Source organism: Chiloscyllium plagiosum, unplaced genomic scaffold (assembly GCF_037043375.1).
Source record: "Chiloscyllium plagiosum isolate Xiang-an unplaced genomic scaffold, Cpla_swu_hap1 HiC_scaffold_42, whole genome shotgun sequence".
Classification (NCBI taxonomy): domain Eukaryota; kingdom Metazoa; phylum Chordata; class Chondrichthyes; order Orectolobiformes; family Hemiscylliidae; genus Chiloscyllium; species Chiloscyllium plagiosum.
The window spans coordinates 13,082,810-13,104,300 of NW_028270180.1; the positions used below are offsets into that span (position 1 = coordinate 13,082,810).

At 44.7% G+C, this 21,491-nt stretch overlaps 1 protein-coding gene across 1 annotated transcript in view; it reads right to left on the reverse strand.

The window, feature by feature from the left end:
- The window catches only part of LOC122542472 (potassium/sodium hyperpolarization-activated cyclic nucleotide-gated channel 3), a 451,331-nt gene that overhangs the window by 71,558 nt on the left and 358,282 nt on the right, over nucleotides 1-21,491 (reverse strand). Inside the window, exons 6-7 of the mRNA XM_043680205.2 lie at nucleotides 14,588-14,828; nucleotides 3,020-3,184 (exon numbers count right to left, since the gene is read on the reverse strand). Coding sequence (XP_043536140.2) covers nucleotides 3,020-3,184; nucleotides 14,588-14,828 — 406 coding nt within the window. The remainder of the gene's footprint in view (nucleotides 1-3,019; nucleotides 3,185-14,587; nucleotides 14,829-21,491) is intronic.

Consider the following 21,491-nt stretch of genomic DNA (forward strand, 5'->3'; position numbering starts at 1 on the left):
CTTATCAGGACAAATGCAGGAATGCCAAATTCCAAGGAAGCAATAATGGGGTGATACATTGGCTCAGTAGTTAGCACTGCTGCCTCACAGTGCAAGGGACGCAGATTCAATTTCAGCCTGTGTGGAGTTTGCATGTTCTTCCCATGTCTATGTGGGTTTCCTCCCATAGTTCAAAGATGTGCAGGTTGGGTGAATTGGCCATGCTAAATAGCCCATAGCGTCGAGCGATGTGTCGGTTAGGTGCATTAGTCAGGGATAAATGTAGGGGAATGGGTCTTGGCGGGGGGTTGGTGTGGACTTGTTAGGCTGAAGGGCCTGTTTCTACACTGTAGGGATTCTAACTAATGCTACATGAGGAAGGGGAGCTGATTGATTGACATGGAGAATGCAATTGTCACTCACATTTTGCTTAATTCAAAAAAAAAAGAGGCACAATGTCTGGATAAGTTCCTTTTATCCACAATGGACTAGTCCGGCCAATGAATTTAAATAAATGTGTATTTATGTGTTTTAATAATTTGGATTTTCATCAGTTCTTGTCATTGCAATATGATTAATTTGTTGCCTCTGCTCAGTGTCGGAATGGTACAAGTCATTGTGGGATGGAGTGCACAATTCCAATACATGAAATGAACTTGAAAGCATCAACATTTAAAATCGCCATCTACAGATAAATTCATATACTTTCCACAGTTCCAATTATTTTTGGTATGGTAGCCTTGATGCCAAATACCTCATGAGGCAGTAGCCATTGACTGCTGACCACAGCATGTAAGACATCAGAACTGACCCTGTCAGATGACAGCAGTGGTCACTGTGTTACTTGGTTAGCTCAGTTGGCTGGGCAACTGGTTAGTGATCAGAGCAGGTCAGGCAGCATTCGACGAGCAGGAAAAGCGACGTTTCAGGCAAAAGCCCTTCATCAGGAATGAGGCAGAGAGCCTCCGGGGTGGAGAGATAAATGGGATGGGGGTGGGATGGTGGAGAAGGTAACTGAGAGTGCAGTAGGTGGATTGAGGTGTGGATGAAGGTGATAGGTCAGAGAGGAGGGTGGAGCGGATAAGTGGGAAGGAAGATTGGCAGGTAGGATAGGTATTGAGGATGGTGCTAAGCTGAAAGTTGGAACTGGGGTAAGGTCAGAGGAGGGGAAATAAGGAAACTGGTGAAGTCCACATTGATGCAGTGGGGTTGAAGAGTTCTGAGGCGGAAGATGAGGCGTTCTTCCTCCAGGCGTTGGGTGGTGAGGGAGTGGCGGTGGAGGCGGCTCAGGACCTGCATGCCCTCAGCAGAGTGGAAGGGGGAGTTGCAATGTTCGGTTACGGGGCAGTGGGGTTGATTGGTGCAGGTGTCCTGGAGATGTTCCCTAAGGCGCTCTGCGAGAAGGTGTCTAGTCACCTCAATGTAGAGGAGACCGCCTCGGGAGCAATGGATACAATAGATGACATTGGTGGATGTGCAAGTGAAAGTGAAACTTTGATGGATGTGGAAGGCTCCTTTGGGGCCTTAGATGGAGGTGAAGGAGAAGGTGTGGGTGCAGGTTTTGCAATTCCTGCGGTGGCAGGGGAGGGTGCCAGGACGGGAGGGTGGATTGTTGGGGGGGGGGTGATCGGGTAGTCACGGAGGGAACGGTCTTTGCGGAAAGCAGGTAGGGGTGGGGAGGGAAATATACCCTTGGTGGTGGGGTCTGTTTGTAGGTGGCAGAAATGTTGGCGGATGATGCAGTTTATGCAGAGGTCGGTGGGTGGAAGTGAGGACTGGGGGGGGGGTGGTCTCTATCCTTGTTGTGGTTGGAAGGGTGGGGTTTGAGGGCAGAGGTGTGGGACGTGGATGAGATGTGTTGGAGGGCACCTTCAGCCATGTGGGAAGGGAAATTACGGTCTTTAAAGAAGGAGACCGTCTGGTGTGTTCTGTGGATGCCAATAGTATGGGTTCAAGTCACATACAGACAAGCTCTCCATGAAAGTTCTGTCTTCTCAATGTTATCTGAGGAGTGGTAACCCTTGGGTTAAACTCACCACCAATTGTCTCCCTCTGATGACAGAGCAGTTCCAAGGTTCTCTAATACTATGATTTACTTTTATTAAACTGTTTTCCTGGGTCCCGTCAACTCTCTCAACTGGGCTTAAAAGATGACATTGGTTAGAGACAAAAAAACCTGCAGATGCTGGAATCCGAGGTAGACAAGCAGGAGGCTGGAAGAACACAGCAAGCCAGGCAGCATCAGGAGGTGGAGAAGTCGAAGTGTCTGGGGGTAACCCGTCTTTAGAACTGGGGTGGGTATAAGGGGAGCTGCACATAAAGTATGGTCAAAAAGCTGGAAGGCTGAAGAGGTCACAGTGCTGTGGCAGTGACCTATCCTCACCTCACCACTCTGCCCCTCCCACCCTTCACCCCCTTTATCTGCAGCTCCCCTTACAACAACCCCCAATGCTGAAGAAGGGTTACATTCAAAATATCAACTTCTCCACCTCCCGATGCTGCTTGGCTTGCTGTGTTCTTCCAGCCTCCTGCTTGTCCACCTTAAAAGAAAGCACGGCATTATTTTGGAGAAAAGGAGGTGAGTTACTCTTCCCTATATTCTCAATAATACTTAACCTACAATCAACATCACGAAAGCAAATTATCTGGTCACTACCAAACAGCTGTTATAGGAACGTGCTGTACATGGATTGGCAGCTACATTATATTGCAACAGTGAGGGGTGAAAATATTCAATAGTAAAGCAATGTGGCACATGAAAGGTGTTCCAGAAATTGCTGTTTTCAGGCACGATTCTTCTCGTGATATACCTCAGTGTCACACCAGCTGAAGGAAGCACAAATGTTTGCAAATTCACAGGTAACAGTGTAACGTCCTTGATTTCCTGCACATAAGTAGCATTTATTTATGAGCTGTGTGACCTGAAAGTATTTCCTGATACTTTATTTCTTACGGCAGTGAGGGTGAGAAAAAGCTAGAAATAAAAGCTGTGGAGGAAGAGGTGAATCTGCCTCTCAATTAGAATAAAAAGGAGATATACCTATCCTGTCGAGCCTGTCAAGAGCCACTGTTTCAAAGGCACGTCTCATCATTGGATATTCCTCCAGCACTTCATTGAAGTGGTCTACAGAGAGGGAGTACAGCCTGCAGTAAGTGTCAGCTCGCACGCTCGCTGTTCGACGGCCCCGGGTCAGCAAGCAGATTTCTACCGAGAGGGAAAGAAAGAGCGATTGATTAATGTGGTCAATGAATTCACACACTTGCTGCAGTGACCAGTAAACCATTGTCCAAATCTGAAGGCTTTCAAATTGAGTGAAAGTCACAAAAGTCAATGAAAATCTGAATTTTCGATATGTTCACACTTAATGCAGAGTACCTTCACTCTCCAAACGCTGCTCTCTTGGTATAAATCCCCCCAACGTTGGGTCAGACCCCATTGGAATGAAGGAGAATGGCAAAAGTGAGGACTGCAGATGCTGGAAACCAGAGTCAAGGTTAGAGTGCTGTTGGGAAAGCACAGCAGGTCAGGCAGCATCCCAGGAGCAGATTCCTGCTGAAGGGCTTTTGCCTGAAACGTCGATTTTCCAGCTCCTAGGAAGCTGCCTGACCTGCTGTGCTTTTCCAGCACCACTCTAATCTAGACACATGAAGCAGGATGGGAATCTCTAGAATTTGGGCGTCTGATTTTGGCTGTCTTATAGCTTCACGCCTGATTTCCGGATTTGTACAGGAGTGCTGAACACGCGAAGTTTAAATATTTTCGAAGTTTAGTTTAATTTTAAAATCAAAGGCCAGAAAGGAAACAGAGAGATTCAACTAATTATAGCTTGCAAAAACACTGCAAAAAAACCAGACAAAAGGAAGTCACTAAGGACACTTGTCTTTTCAAAAATTGTTCCCATTGACTAGTAAAGCAATTATCAGGTGGTTTATAGTGAAGTAACAGAGAATTAGACCAAAAAAAATTAGACAGAATAACAGGCAGTATCTAGCAGTACTACCCCACTTTATCTTAGTTCAAACTCAAGTGTTTTGCAACCAACATGCCCTCTGGCTAATTCAAACCAGTGCTTATAGCACAATAGATTGCTCAAGAATGGTCCTTTTGTTGATTCTGATTCAGATAAAGGGATCCCAGTCCACCAGCCTATTATCTATTCATTCATGGAGGATCTCACTGAATAAGCTACTTTATATTTATTCATAATGAAGGGAATCTTAAGAGACCAAAGCCATTTCCTTATTCATTGCTATTGTAATAACTACCGATGGACCCAAACCGTGGATTGAATCTCATTCTCCTCAGATGTGGAAATCGCTCATTTCTTCTTCATCCCCATCACATGCAATTTAAATGATTTGGAGGTGCCAGTGTCGGACTGGGGTGTACAAAGTTAAAAATCATACAAAACCAGGTTATTGTCCAACCATGATTTAGAGGTACCAGTGCCAGACTGGTGTTGTGTGATTTTTAACTTTCAAATTTAAAGTACTCCAATTATCTGTAGTTAGGACAGTTACACGTTAATGCTAGATCTCACTTTGTGAAGCACATTTAGTCGGTTAATTTCTTTTATCCCAATATTACCCTTTCATAGAGACATACAGCACAGAAACACACCCTTCGGTCCAACCAGAACATGTTGAACATAATCCCAAACTAAACTAGTCCCACCTGCCTTCTCCTGGCCCATGTCCTTCCAAACCTTTCCTGTTCAAATGTCTTTTAAATGTTGTAATTGTATCTGCAGCCATTTTGTTTGTTCATTTCTACTGATATGAGGAAAATTAGTAATTTAATAAAATTATCCTCTCTGATTCTTCTAAATGTTTTTTGGGATTCAGTTCTTGAACAAAGCTATTATGACACCCTTCTTATGGACAACCACCTGATGAAGGAGCAGCATTCTAAAAGCTAGCGCTTCCAAATAAACCTGTTGGACTATAACCTGAGGTTGTGTGATTTTTAACCTTATGTACTTAACATATTTAGCTCTGTCTACATGACTCTGCTAGTACTGGTGCTTCCAAATAAACCTGGTGGATTATAACCCGGTGTTGTGTGATTTTTAACTTAGCTCTGTCTAGTCATGGTGGCATCTGAGGAGCAGGAGAATTGACGTTTCAGGCATAAGCCCTTCCCCCAAGTCATCTCCTCTGCCCTGAAGCTCTTCAGCCACGTCCTGAAACAGACTCGCTACCACAGCCACATCTCCTTCCTCAGCACCTGCCTATGGAACCGACTGACCCCGCATGGACTCCAGACTACATTCAGACCAACACAATTTGGACCCAACCAGGACAACCAGTATCTGCAACAAATCCGAAGCCTCCAACAACAGACCTCCCTCCGGATTCTCCACTCCACGCTCGCGGCCATGCGCCGCTACCTACACTCCCTGCAGTCAGCTCTGCCCCAGCTCAGGTCAACACTCTCCCAGACCTGTCATTCCTGAAGAAGGGCTTATGCCCGAAATGTCGATTCTCCTGCTCCTCAGATGCTGCCTGGCCTGCTGCGCTTTTCCAGCACCACATTTTTCAACTCTGGTCTCCAGCATCTGCAGTTCTCACTTTCTCCTCTCTGTCTAGTCATTCCAAACAGCACCCCGCGCAAAAACTGTAAAGTTAGTGCAGATAACAAATGGAACCCAAGATACATTTAGAAGACATTGCTTTACAGATGAGTACTATAACTGGGTTGGACAGTTCTAATCAACTTAAATGCAGTGAATCATTTCTTAATGCTGAGCTCATTACATGCTCTACATGGCTCTTCCCCCACATGTTAGTATTAAGAGATAGGAACCATAAAAGTGAAAGACGGGACAAATTGATTATCTCATGACAAAAGTAGCAAAAGGCTGAAATAAATCTTTGACATTTCACTAGCCAAAATAAAACCATTCTTGTGTACAGCACCAGCCAGACAGAGAGAAACTGGGATTTATCGAACTATTGATGGCTATTTACTGGTAATGAACACATTTGTGATTCAGTCTTGGTATCCCAGTGATTTAGGAAGAAGGTCCTTGTATTTATTTAAGTCTGTTTTGTGTCTTTAAGATGTCTCAAGACACTTCACCGCGAATGGCTTCAATATTTAAGGGTGTGCAAGGGGAAGGTGATAGAATAGGCATTTGGCAAAACCAGGGATATGGAGTTTCACAATTGTAAAATGTTTATCCTTATTTTCAAATCCCTCAATCACTTGCCCTTGCCCCCATCTCTTAACCTCCATGAGCCCTACATTGATCCAGTATACCTCAAGTCCTCCAATTTGTCCATCCTCATTTTAATTGTTCCACTCTTCGTGTCTGTGTCTCCAGCTGCCTGGTCCTTAGGATCTTGAAACCTCTCTGCCTCCCTCTGTCCCTCCCCTCATTTAAGATGTGCCTTAAAGCTTACCTTCTTGGTCAAGCTGGCATTTTGGTAATGTCACTTGACTAGCAATCTGAAGGCCCAGGCTAATGCTCTGGTGAAATGGGTTCAAAACCCATCACAGCCACTGGTATATCTGGACTATAAAGCTTGTCACAGCAGGGACCACAATGGGATCAGCTAAAGTCATATCTGGTTTATGAATGTCCTTTCAGGAAGGAAATCTTCCACAGTTCTAGCCTACGTGTGTCTCCAGACTGGTCATAATGTGATTCACTCTTAACTGGCACCTGCAATGCCCTGTTAAGCCTTTCTCTTTAAGAGCAATTATAGAATGGCCACAAATATTGGCATTTCAAGCAATAGCCACATCCCATGAAAGAAAATGTTTCAGTCATTTGCCTTTCGATCTCCTCATGTGCTTCGTCAATCACATTCCCTCCAACATAAGATCAAAAATGGGGATATTTGTTGATGATGATATAATATTCAGCACCATTCTCGCTTCCTCAGATACTGAAGCAGTCGTGTCAATATTCAACAATAACTTGGACAACAGCCAGTCTTGGGCTGATAAGTGGCAAGTAACATTCACACCACACACTGCCGGCAATGGCAGTCTCCAACATGAGAGAATCTAATCATCAGCCCTTGATGTTCATGATCATTGCCATCACCAAAGCACCCATTATCAAGGGTTACCACTGACCAGAAACTGAACTAGATCAACTATATAAATACTATGCAGCACGGTGGCTCAGTGGTCAGCACTGCTGCCTCACAGCGCCAGAGACCTGTGTTCAATTCCCGCCTCGGGCAACTGTCTGTGTGGAGTTTGCACATTCTCCCTGTGTCTGCGTGGGTTTCCTCCAGGTGCTCCAGTTTCCTCCCACAATCCAAAGATGTGCAGGTTAGGTGAATTGGCCATGCTAAATTGTCTGTAGTTTTAGGTGAAGGGGTAAATTTAGGGGAATGGGTCTGGGTAGGTTGCTCTTCGGAGGGTCGGTGTGGACTTGTTGGGCCGAAGGGCCTGTTTCAGCACTATAAGTAATCTAATCTAACCTAAAGAATAGGTCAGAGTTTGGGTTAGGAATTCTGAGGCAAGTAACTAATCTCTTTCCTCAGTGCCTGTCCACCAATATTAACTGGGATAACCAAAGTGTGAAAGGCTTAGGGGGGTAGAATTCTTAAATTGTATGCAGGAGAGCATTAAGCGAATGTGTGGAGAGTCCTACTAGACAGGGGATACAGTTGGACCTAATTCTGGAGAACAACATCGGGTGTGGGGATAGAAGAGTCAGTAAAGTAGTATTTTGAGTTGGGAAAAGGTTCCAGTATGCCCAACTGACATTGAAATGAATGAACAAACAAATGGAGTACCGTGTACATTTCTTGTCGCCCTGTTATAGGAACGATATTATTAAACTGGAGAGAGTGCAGAAAGGATTTATCAGGAAGTTGCCAGAAATGGAGGGTTTCAGTTTCGGGAGGTTGGGGCTATTTGGTTGAGGGGTGATCTTATAGCGGTTTGTAAAATCACTAGGGGCAGGGATAAAATAAATAGGGAAGATCTTTTCCTTGGTGCAGGGAGAGTTCAAAACTAGAGGGTGTGGGATTGAGGTGAGAGAGGTAAGATCTAAAAGGGACCTGGGGGCCAACTTTTTCACACAGAGTCTGGTACATGTATGGAATGAGCTGCCAAAGGAAGTGGTGGAGGTGAGTAGAATTCCAACATTTGGACAGGTGCATAAATAGGAAAGGTTTAGAGGGATATGGGTCAAATAGGCAAATGGGAAACATGGTTGGCGTAGACAAGTTGGGCTGAAGGATCTGTTTCCATGCTGTATGACTCTGTGACTCCATGACTCCATGATTTCAATATGATTAGATAGGATCTAGCCAAAGTGGACTAGGAGCAGTTAGTTGCAAGAAAATCTATATTGGAGCAGTGAGAGTCTTTCAAACAGGAAATAATGAGAATGCAGGGCCAACATGTTTCCATAAAGGTGAAGACTAGGACCAACAAAAGTCCAGGGAAACTTGAATTTTGATAAAGAACAAAAGGGAAAGTTACGGTAAATATCAAGAGCTCAAAATACCAGAAATCTGAGAGGCATCTAGAACATGCTTCTGTTAACTAAAGGAGTTGGGAGGTCATGTTGCGACTGTAAAAGACATTGATGAGGCCACTTCTGGAATATTACTCTCAATTCTGGTCTCCCTACTATGGGAAAGATGTTGCAATACTTGAAAGGGTTCAGAAAAGATGTATCAGGACATTGCTAGGGTTGGACGGTTTGGACTCCAGGAAGAGGTTGAATAGGCTGGAGCTATTTACTCTGGAGCTGAGGGGTGACCTTACAGAGGTTTATAAAATCATGAGGGGCATGGAGAGGGTGAATAGCCAAGGTCTTTTCCCGAGGGTAGGGGAGACCAAAGCTATAGGGCATAGGTTTAAAGTGAGAGGGGAAAGATTTAAAAAGGACCTAAGGGTCAGCTTTTTCACACAGAGGGTGGTGCATGTTTGGAATGAGCTGCTAGAGGAAGTCATAGAGTCTAAGAGTCATAGATATGTACAGCCTGTGGTGAGGTGACCAGACCAGCTGTGGCTGGAGGACTTCAGAAAGTAATGGGTCAACTGCTGGCAAATGGGATTAGATCAGTTTAGGATATTTGGTTAGCACTGACAAGTTGGACTGAAGTGTCTGTTTCTGTGCTATATGACTCTATGATTCTATGCTTAAAAAAAGAAATTAAGAGATTGAAGAGGGACACGAAAAGACACTGGTGAGTAAAATAAAGGAAAATCTAAAGGCATTTTTTCAGTATATTGGGAAAAGAGGTGAATCAGGGAAACAGTAGAGTTCATTAGGGATCAAAGTGGCAAACTGTGTCAGAATAAATAGGCTGAGTTTCAAATGAGTACTACGCATCTGTGTTTACTATAAAGAATCATAGAATTATAGAATCTTAGAGTACAGAGGACCCATTGCGTCGGTACTAGCCCCTGAAGGAGCTACCCAGCTCGTGCCATTCTCCAGCCCTATCTCCACAGCCCTTCGAATTCGTCACTTACAAATATATATCCAGCTCTCACTTGAAACTTCCTGTGGAATCCACCTCCACCATAGTCTCAGGCGTTGCATTCCAATTCCTAGCAACCCCCCCACCCCCACCCCGAGCAAAGAAGTATCTCCTCATCTCACTCCTAGTTTTCTTGCTGACAGAGAAGGATTGTGTAGACACAGAGATCAGAAAGGGGGGCACAAATTATAATTGAGAGGGAGGTAATATTATTGGCTTTAGTGGGTTTAAGTTTGGACAAATCCCAGGCCTAGATGAGGTGTGTCCCAGGCTGCTGTGGGAAGCAAAGGAGAAGCTTGCATTGGTCCTTACATTAATTTCCAAACATTCTGGTCAACAGAGAGAAGAACAGCTTATTCAAAAGGGTAGTCAGGATGAATCTTGGAACTATGGGCCAGTGTGTCGAACATCAGTGGTAGAAATAAAATCTGAAAGACAGAATTAGCCTCCTCTTGAAAAGCAAGGACTAATCCAAGATAGTCAACATGGCTTTGACTGGATGAGATTATGTTTGACAGGATTGACTGAGTTTTTCAAGGAGGTGACAGCACAATGGGTGTTCCTGCTCCCCAAGAAGGCAGCTCACCAACACCTTCTCCAGGGCCATTAACAATGGGCAATAAATGTTGGCCTAGTTACTGTTGCCAACATCCCTTTAATAAATTGAAAAAAATGTGGTTCAATGTCAAATTCTGTTCCATAACACTGTTGCGACACATTAGGATATTTTATGACATTGAATGTGCTATAGAAAACAGGTTTGGTGTGGTTGTGTCAAATTTAATGGCTGGACTTCATGATAATATTATCCGTTAGCAAATGGATACGTTCATAGGCCATTGTTTCTCCAGCATCTTGCACCCCACTGTAACAGCACAGGGAGAAGTCCTTCAATGGGCAGAGTTTCATTCCAACCCCTTTGCTGACAGATGTAAACCTAATAACATGCAATACCCTGCTGCTGTACTCTTAACTCCTTTTCTCAGCATATCACTCAGTCTGAGAGCATGTTCGGACAAAGCTGCAGCTGTAGAAATGATTACAATTCACACATGGTAATAAAAGCTGACTCCTTTGCGACTGTCTGTTAATTGGACTGGCACAAACTGCTTATAGAAACAAGTGAGCCCATCTTCAGACACAGGGAGGACTGGGAAAGCAAGTGGGGTGTGAATAGCAATGTAGTTGGATGAAGACTATTTGAGTACTTCAGGAGAAGGACATAAACATGTAGCAAAGCGATGGCTGAGTGGTATTATCACTGGACTAGTAATCCAGAGACCCAGATAATATTCTGGGGACCTGGATTTGAATCCCTTTGTGGCAGATGGTGGAATTTTAATTCAATAGAAAACATGAAATTAAAAGTTTAACAATGACCATGAATCCATTGCCAATTGTTGGGAAAACCCATCTGTTCACTAATGCTCTTTAGGGAAGGAAATCAGCCATCTTTACCGAGTCAGGTCTAGGACTCCAGACCCACAGCAATGTGGTTAGCCCTTAACAATCCCCTAGGCAAAAGAGAGGACTGCAGATGCTGGAAACCAGAGTTTAGATCAGAGTGGTGCTGGAAAAACACAGCAGATCAGGCAGCATCCGAGGAGCAGGAAAAGCCCTTCATCAGGAATAGAGGTAGGGAGTCTCCATGGTGGAGAGATAAATGGGGAGGCGGGGGGCGGGGGAAGGTACAAAAGAGTACAATAGATGAATGGGGGTGGTGATGGAGCTGATAGGTCAAAGAGGAGGGTGGAGCGGATAGGTGGGAAGGGAGATTGGCAGGTAGGACAGGTCATGAGGATGGTGCTGAGCTGGAAGGTTGGAACTGAGGTAAGGTGGGAGGAGGGGAAACAAGGAAACTGGTGAAGTCCACATTGATGCCCTGGGGGTGAAGTGTTCTGAGGCGGAAGATGAGGCGTTCTTCCTCCAGGCATCGGGTGGTGGGGGAGCGGCAGTGGAGGAGGCTCACAACCTGCATGTCCTCGGCAGAGTGCGAAGGGGAATTGAAATGTTGGGCCATAGGGCGGTGAGGTTGATTGGTGCAGGTGTCCCGGAGATGTTCCCTAAAGCGCTCCGCTAGGAGGCGTCCAGTCTCCCCAATGTAAAGGAGACCGCATCGGGAGCAACAGATACAATCAATTATATTGGTGGATGTGCAGGTGAAACTTTGATGGATGTGGAAGCCTCCTTTGGGGCCTTGGATGGAGGTGAGGGAGGGGGTTTGCGCGCAGGTTTTGCAATTCCTGTGGTAGCAGGGGAAGGTGCCAGGACAGGACGGTCGTTTGTTGGGGGTAATAGACCTGACCAGGTAGTCACGGGGGGAACAGTCTTTGTGGAAAGCGGAAAGGGGAGGGGGAGGGAAATATATCCCTGGCGGTGGGGTCCATTTGGAGGAGGTAGAAATGTCGGCTGATGATGTGGTTAATGCGAAGGTTGGAGGGGTAGGGTTTGAGGGTGGAGGTGCGGGATGTGGATGAGATGCGTTAGAGGGCATCTTCAACCAACCTCCCAACTCAGCACTTTCCTCATGGCCTGTCAATCTCCCTTCCCACCTATCCGCTTCACCCTCCTCTCTGACCTATCACCTCCATCCCCACCCCCATTCACCTATTGTACTCTTTGCTACCTTCCCCCCAGCCCCACGCCCCCCATTTATCTCTATTGGCTTCCTGCCTCTATTCCTGATGAAGGGCTTTTGCCCAAAACATTGATTTTCCTGCTCCTTGGATACTGCCTGACTTTTCCAGCACCACTCTGATCTTAACAATCCCCTATCTAGCCAGCAACCCCCTCATCCCATGAATGAATTCTTTTAAAAAATGTAGCAAAGGGATGCACAGAAAGGAAACTAAACCATGGAGAAGGGAAAGGTAGGAATAAAACCTCAAAGAAAAGGGATGGTCACAACATGATTCAGTGGCATGGTGACTCAATGGATAGCACTGCTGTCTAATAGTGTGAGGGATTTGGGTTCAATTCCACCCTCAGATGACTGTGTGGAGTTTGCACGTTTTCATTGTGTATGTGTGGGTTTCCTCTGGGTGCTCCAGTTTCCTCCCATAGTTGAAAGATGTGCAGGTTAGGTGGATTAGCCATGTTAAATTGCCCACAGTGTCCAGAGACATGCAGGAGTAGTCATGGGAAATTCAGGGTGACAAGGATAGGGTGGGGGGATTGTCTGAGTGGGATGTTCTTCAGAGAGTCAGTGTGGACCCAATGGGCCAATAGGCCTACTCCCACTCTGTAAGGATTGTATAATTTTGTTTCAAGTCCATTGAGAAGAAGGGATACCAATGGAGGATCAAAGCAGGGAGGTGGGGGAGACATCGCAGTGTTAGTTTTGGGGAAGGGAAAAGCAACTTAAAATGTTAAGAAGAGGGGTAAGAATTAGGTCAACACATTGAATAGAGGCTGATAACACATCAGTTCAATCAGTGAGCTGTTAGGCTGTGATGGAATAGAGTAGCAATACAAAACAGTAGATGGACTTAATGTTAATTAATTTTAAATTCAAAGCATCATTGTGTCAGGGAATTACTTATGCTGCTCATCTCAAACAAAGTGGACACGGACCAGTGCCAATGATAGAATCTTTCTCAGGAGCTGGGCACCAGCATATTTTTTCCTCTCCCACATTTTTTCTCTCCCTGTTCCCCTTTTATTTTCTAGCTTGGCTGTTTGAACTATTTAATTATCCAGTCCGTGACAGGGTCCTGCTGGATTTGGGAAGGAACTGTCAATCATATCATCTCTGGACCTTCAAGTTTCCTGCTCAATGGAAATCGCCCTTTGAGAATTTGAAGTCAGTCAATGCAGATCAACCTTTGGTTATAGGACTGTGCTGGAGGTCTTCAATGCAGTGAGTCATGTCCCTACCTCTGAGGCGGTAGCTCTGGGTTTGCGGTCACCCCAGGATTCAATGGCAAAGTTATCAACTTGTAAATCCTTTTCATAGAATCCCTACAGCATGAAAATTGGCCCTTTAGCCCAACAAGTCCACACCAAACCTCCGAAGAGTATCCCATCTAAACCATTCCCCTCCCCTATAACTCTACATTTACCCCTAACTAACACATCCCTGAACCCTATGGGGCAATTTAGCTTGGCCAATTCACCTGACCTGCGCATCTTTGGATTGTGAGAGGAAACCGGAGCACCCGGAGAAAACACACACAGACACAGGGAGAATGTGCAAACTCCATGCAGATGGTCGCCTGAGGCCGGAATTGAACCTGAGTCCTTGGCACTGTGAGGCAGGGCTAACCACTGAGCCCCCATGCCGCCCCTTTTCTCACATACTAATGGCAGGCATAAGAGTGGGAGAAATTCCTGGTTAGCCACGTGGTGGAAAGAATGTTGGAGACCCCATCCTAGCTGCAGTCCTCAAGTACACTTTGGATGTCCTGAGTGAAACCACCACAACGTTGTCTACCTTTGCAAACACACCGGTGTCAATCTCGATTTTGTGTGATAGTGCAAAATAATTTGAGGCAACATGCATTCAATTTCTCCCCAACTGACTTCAATGCATGCAAAAATCACAGAGTGTGAAATTGTCTGCAAATTCATCAGTGCCGTTGCCCAAAGTCAAGATTGACTCCAGTCCGTTCCTTAAGCCAGGATTGCTGTATTACAACAGTGCAGAACATTACAACAATCATGCAGAAATTGAATTTTGCCGAAAAGAGCAATTTATTGCCAAAGGTTTTCATTTTCCACTCATCAGGACAGATGCAAGAATGCCATATTTGAAATGACCGACACAAGTTACACTTACAGAAGCAAAAAGGTGCTGATTGAGTTGTTACTTCTTTCCCCATGGGAATGCTTTGGCAAACCAAAATTGACTTGTCAATCAATCACTGCTCTTCACCCCTGTAAGGGCAGAAGAAACAGGAGGAGTAGGCCATTCAGCCCCATTCAATCCAGCCCACTCCATAAGATCATGGTTGACCTGTCCCAGGCATCAACTCTTCCTTTGTGCCTGGAATTTGCTGTGACTATTGAATATTTGGCATTTTTGCATTTGCCCTGTCAGCAACGGGTCTCTCTTTTCAACAACACTGCTGTATCTGTTTAGGGATTCATGGCCTATCCTATTTCCAAAATCTACTTAAACTCTTGTGTCAAATGAAGAAATTCTCACCTCCAAAGTAGGATCCATCAGACAGTTTGGTCTCCTTGTTGCCTTTTGTCAGGACACTGACAATCCCATGCTGGATAAAGTACATCTTCTTTCCTATAGTCCCCTCGCGGATAATGTAGTCTCCAGGTTGGAACACTTCAAACAGCAACTTAGTCAGCATGGATGTGACAAAATTAGGATCTGCGTTGGCAAAGAGTGGCATGGAGGCCACCAGCTTCCTGCAGTTGAAGTTTATTATTTCCTGTCAAAAAGAAATGAAGGGGAGAAACGATAAACGGAATCACATTTTAGGAAGGGAAATTGGTTTAGTTCAGTTGGCTGGGTTGGTGGTTTACAGAGCAGTGTGATGCTCTGTAAATTCCCATCACTGGTTTGAGGTTACCATGAAGGACTCTCCTTCTCAAACGTTTCCCTCACCTGAGGTCTGGTGGCCCTCAGGTTAATTCACCACCAGTCGCTTCTCTCTAAGAAAGAGCAGCCCCTATGATCTGGTAAGACTATGGTGATGCAATACTTCAGGAAGAGACAATGATTGAAGAAGTGTTTTTTTTAAACAGTAAGCTATTGGATTGTATTTAAAAAATTGCTATAATTTCTTTTTCTCTCATTTGGCCCTGGTTTTCTTCTTCTTATGGAAGAAAAAGTGAGGACTGTGGATGCTGGAGATCAGATTCAAGAGTGTGGTGCTGGAAAAGCACAGCATGTCAGGCAGCATCCAAGGAGCAGGAAAATCAATGTTTCAGACACAATCCCTTCATCAGGAATGAGGCCTTATTCCTGAAGGGCTTTTGCCTGAGACGTCGATTCTCCTGCTCCTTGGATGCTGCCTGACCTGCTGTGCTTTTCCAGCACCACACTCTCGACTTCCTTCCTATTATGCACCATAATAAAATATGAATATTTAAGTGACAGAGATCTGAAGTTACTGACACTTGGTTCTGCTATCTGTTTGTTACTTAGCCAAAAAAAAACAGATTTCTTTCTAATCCAGGTCTGAGTGTAAACTGGAGGAAACAGTTGGAGAGGCAACATTCAAGGGGACAGTGGGACAGGCAGAGATTCTAAGGGAGTGAGCATTCTGGCATTTAAAATAAACTGAGCTGGCAGAGGGGGGGCAATATAATAGGCCTAATTTATTTTGCAATGGTTGACTGAGCTATTTTGGCACTCAATTCCAACAGAGGACAGGGAGATCTTTCCAACTAGACAATTCCATATTGCAGAGGAGGCCTGGATGCAGGTCAGAGAATGGGGGATTATGAAGCCTCACATCCTATGGGTGTGGTGCTCCCTTCATAGAATTCCTGACATTTGGCTCATAATTTATAGAGTCCCCTGGACAAGATCTTATAAATGGATTGAGGACTTGCCAACAGTGGTTCGAACAGTTATGAGGGCTGGTCCTGTCATCTGCTGCATCTGAGTGAAGGGGACAACCCACACAGGAAAATAAGTGCAGAGATTGTTGACCTTGACTGCCCATTCACGACACAGCTTACATGTGTCATCCTCTGCTGGGGAGCCACCTGATTGAGAAATGTGCCTTATTATTTCAAGTTAAATAGGTCCCTTTCTCAAAGGTATACGGCAAAGTCTGACTGTTGGATTTGATGGCGATTAACATGCTGAGGGTTTGACATTGTTAAGCAGGGAGTTCCCAGAAGGAAAACCAGCAGAACTTGAGAATGATGACTACTAGCTAACACTGCTGTTGACATATTGAATATCTGCTCCAACACAGAACCCAACCCCATCTTTGATCTTTTGGAGATAACGTAATGTAAAATATGTAATTCACTTTTTAAAAATATCGCATCTTTTACCCAAAAGACTCTGACTATGCACGGCCATAGAATTCCAAGGATCTCGGCACTTCTCTAATAAATCTCTAAAGTCTTTGTACACGAGTTGCAAGGATGAACAAAGAATTCCTACAATGCACAAAGAGGCCATTAGCCCATTGAAGTCTACACCGACCCTCCAAAGACCATCCCACATAGACGAGCCCCCAATCCTATCACCACGTTTTACCATGGCTAGTCCATCTAGCCTACACATTCCTGGTCACTATGGGCGATTTAGCATGGCCAATCCACCTAAACTGCGAACCTTTGGACTGTGGGAGGAAACCAGAGCACCCAGAGGAAATTCAAACAGACACAGGGAGAACATGCAAACTCCACACAGACGATCACGTAACGCTGGAAGTGAACCCAGGTCCCTGGCACTTTGAAGTAGCAGTGTTAGCCACTGAACACGCCATCTGAGGGTGTGAAAGGAAGTAGGGGAGCACATTGTAGGTGGTCTGACTATAATCCTTCAGCATTCCCAGATGCAGGAGTCATCCTTCTGGATTGGAAAACTGCACATGTCCATCTGCTTTTTAAGAAGGTTGAAAGAGGAAAACCAATATGGACCAGTCAGCCTATCCTCTGTGGTGGGGATATTGTTGGAGTCTATAATCAAGGACAGGACAACTGTACACATTGAAAATTTTCACTTAATCAGGGAGAACCAGCATGGATTCGTGACAGCTTGGTCATGCCTGACTGACCTCACTGAAGTTTTTGAAGAGGTCGCTAAGTTAGTGAACTGGGGAATGCCTGTGGTGTTGTTTATATGGACTTCCTGAGGCATTTGATAAAGTCCTACGTACCAGATTGTTAGCTAAGGTGGGAACCCGTAGAACTGATGGCAAATTACTGACGTGCATGGGAAATTAGTTGACCTGTAGGTGACAGGAAGGGTAGGTCCTCAAATTGGCAGGATGTGACCAGTGGTGCCCAAAAAGAATCTGGGTTAAGGCCTCAAATAGTCTCCTTATTTATTGACAACTTGGATGATGACATAGAAAGTCATATATTCAAATCGTTTGATGACATAAAGTTAGTTGCTGTTGTCGACAGTATGGATGATAACATGAAATTACAAAGGGATATCAATAGACTAAGAAAATGGGAAAAACCGTGACAGATGGAGTTCAATGTAAGTAAGTGTGAGGTTATCCATTTTGGACCAACAAAGGGTGCTTTCTGTATAGCATGCAAATTCAATACAATGGATACCCAAATCGACTCATACTGAGATGCAGAAGTACAGATCTTTAGAATGTCACAAGCAGATGCAGAAAATAATAAAGAAAGCATATGGAATGCTGGACTTTATATTGAGAGTACAAAGATGAAGAAGTTATGCTGCAGATGTACAAAACCCTGGTTAGACCCCACTTGGAGTACTGTGAGCAGATGTGGGCAACACAACTGAGGAAGGATAGATTGGTTTTGAAGGGGGTATTGCATATGTTTAAAAGAATAATATCTGATCTTAAATTATGAGGAGATATTGTATAAATCAGGTCTGCTTCCTGCAGAACTTGGAATGTTAAGGGGTGATCTGATTGATGTCTTCAAGATATTAACAGGAAAAGACAGGATAGAAAAGATAAGTTATTTCTATTACTTGAGAACTCTAGAACCAGGGGACATAGTCTGAGAATTAAGGCCAGACTATTCAGGGGGGATATTCAGGCTTCTACATGCAGACGGTGGTAGATGTTTGAACATGAATGGATGAAGAAGCAATTGTTAATTTTAAATCTGCGATAGAAAAATTTTTGTTAAGCATTGGTCTTGAGGAATATGGGCGTGTGTGGTCACAGATCAGCCATGAACTCACTGAATGAGGCAATAGGCTCAAGGGACTGACTGGCTGACTCCTGTTCTAATGTTATCATGAAATATCTAAGTGGATACATTTTAGAGTCATAGAGATGTACAGCGTGGAAATAGACCCTTCGGTCCAACTTGTCCATGCCGACCAGGTCCTAAGTCAGTCTAGTCCTATTTGCCAGCCCTTGGCCCATATCCCTCTAAACCCTTCCCATCCAGATGCCTTTTAAATATCATAATTGTACCAGCCTCCACCACTTCCTCTGGCAGCTCATTCCATACACGCACTACCCTCTGTGACAAAATTGCCTCTTAAGTCTCTTTTACATTTTTCCCCTCTCACCCTAAACCTATGCCCTCTAGTTCTGGATTCTCCCAAGCCAGGGTAACGACCTAATCTATTTACCTTATCCATGCCCCTCAGGATTTTATAAACCTCCATAAAGTCATCCCTCAGCCTCCGACACTCCAGAGAAAACAGCCCCAGCCTATTCAGCCTCTCCCTCCACCCCTGACAACAACCTTGTAAATCTGTTCTGAACTCATTATTGGGCAGTGATAACAAGTTGATTTTATCCCGTTTCCAGATGAGGCCAGTTGAAACTGCCAGAATTGGTGTCAGAGTTGAGATCAAACCTGGTCTGCCCAGATTGATGACTACTCTACCAACTAAGGCAGCATGGTAGCTCAGTGGTTAGCACTGCTGCCTCACAATGCCAGGGACCCAGGTTTGATTCCAGCCTTGGGCGAATGTCTGTGTGGAGTTTGTACATTCTCCCCGTGACTGTGTGGGTTTCCTCCGGGTGTTCCAGTTTCTTCCCATAGTCCAAAGATGTGCAGGTCAGGTAAATTGGCCATTGTGGATTGCCTGTAGATTTAGGTGTATTAGTCAGAGGGAAATGGATCTGGGTGGGTTACTCTTCAGAGGGCCGGTGTGGACTTGTTGGGCTGAAGGGCCTGTTTCCACACTGTAGGGAATCTAATCTAATCGAACTAGATTCCTCTGGGAACTTGGATGAGATCTTTGAACAATTTTAAAGTGATTTCTTAAGTCTGCCCTTTTTAATAACATTCTGAGGTGGCAGGCTGGAAATCTACTCTCAGCCCACCCTGTTGTCTTGGCAGCTGTTGCTGTTTGGGAAGTGTGACTGGTAGATGCATTTTTTCCTTCCTCTATCGACAATGCCACCTGATAGTATGCAATTGAGATAGAATAGAATTAATACAGCGTGGAAGCAGGCCATTGGGCCCATCGAGTCCACACTGACCCTTCAAAGAGCACCCCACCCAGACCCTATTCCCCATAACCCTACATTTTCCTCAGCTAATCCATCTGACCTACACATCCCTGGACAATTTAGCACGGCCAATGCAGCTAACCTGCACATCGTTGGACGGAAACCAGAACCCCCAGAGGAAATCCACACAGACACAGGGAGAGTGTGCAAACAGTCTTCTGAGGGTGGAATCGAACCTAGCTCCCTGGTTCTATGAGGCAGCAATGCTAACCACTGAGCCACCATGTTGCCCAACCCACTGGCCTGTTGGGACAATCACCCACATCCCAAAATCTGTGCCATTGCTTATTATGGCTCCTTCCATTCTCCCTCAGCATTTTGTTAAAACCCAGTTCCAAAGAATTATCATTAACATTAACCACCTTTTGTTTGCGCTCAACTGATTATGTACATTCAAACAGTGATGGCATAATGGGGGCAGCTTACCTGCAGGGAATCAGTGCAGTCTGAGAGAGAAGGGCCCACACTGACTCACCCTCCAGGTAACAAAGAGGAACTATCCACAGTGTTATTTCAGCTTCTAATAAAACTGTGGAGCTCAGATATACCTTCAGGCTGTCTGATCCTTGGATGTTTTCGTCATAAATATACAAAAATAGCAGCAAAACAATAACAAATCTGGACATGATAGTAAGATTTATTTTCAAATGTAGAAGAGTCTGATATATATAAAGTGGGGGGAAGGAGGCTTGATAATGTCAGCCCCTTTCTAACCTGAAAAGAGGTTTCACCTCGATCAGATCAGAGGGGTAGTGACGTGAACCATGCCCCTCATCATTCTGATGCTAATGCTTCCAGCCGATCGGAGAAACACACACGGCAGGAGGAAAGTCTATAGAGTCTCTTTTTCATTTCTAAGATAAGGGCACTTCACTGCAGTCAGATATTCCATTGAACAGTCCTTCCCTGCGGTAATGGTATTTTACAGTGCCGTGCCTCGTCAGTGTAAACATCAAGGGTTTTCAGCAGAAATAAAACTTTTGAAAATTGATAAAACAAACAGAGAAAGCTGCTTGGCTGGCAGTCAATAATAAGTCCTCTTGCTTTCCAAATGGCATAGCAAAATGGTGCAATACAGGGATAGATGTGTTGGCCAACTAATGACTGATGTCTGACTAATGAGTGTGGTAGCATGTGATGGAACATACTTTGTCACGGTTTGCAAGGCTATACACAGGCTTTAGGGCCATTAGATATTAGAGTCACAAATACCACCAGTATCTTCACTTGAGCAAAGTTAACACCAACAGCAAAGATATATAAGGGACTTAAAGGAAAACCTTTTCACACAGAAGGTGTTGCGAGTATGGAATGAGCTGTCAGAGGAAGTGGTGGAAGCTGATACAATTGCAACATTTAAAAAGCATCTGGATGGGTACAGGAATAGCAGGCGTTTACAGGATGTGGGCCAGATGCTGGCAAACAGGACGAGATTAATTTGGGATGTCTGGTTGGCATGAATGAGTTGGACCAACAGGTCTGTTTCCATGCTGTGTGACTCTATGATTCTATAAATAGCTGCTGCCAAGCCCCTTACCCATGGGCACAATGGAAGCCTGTAACTAGCGGGGAAAAATTGGTCACATTTTATAACTGGATCTTGAGGGATCTTGAGGGATCTTGAGGGATCCAACTCCACTGAAACTGAGTACCTTGAAAATAAAGTTCCTGCCCAACTACTTTGCAAATTTTGATCTCTCTTCCATGTATAGCGTGTTGGAGAGCTTGATTGGCTGCAGAGCTGGATTGCAATGCAGAGTGATACCAACAGCATAAGTTCAATTCCTGCACTGGTTGAAACTAATATGAAGGTTCTGCTTTCTCAACCTTACCTTTTGCCTGAGAGTGGTGACCCTCAGGTTAAACTCCCTGAAATGAGAGAGTGGCCCTATGGTCCACTGGGGCTACAGGCCATTCTAGTAGACAAACTTACATTGC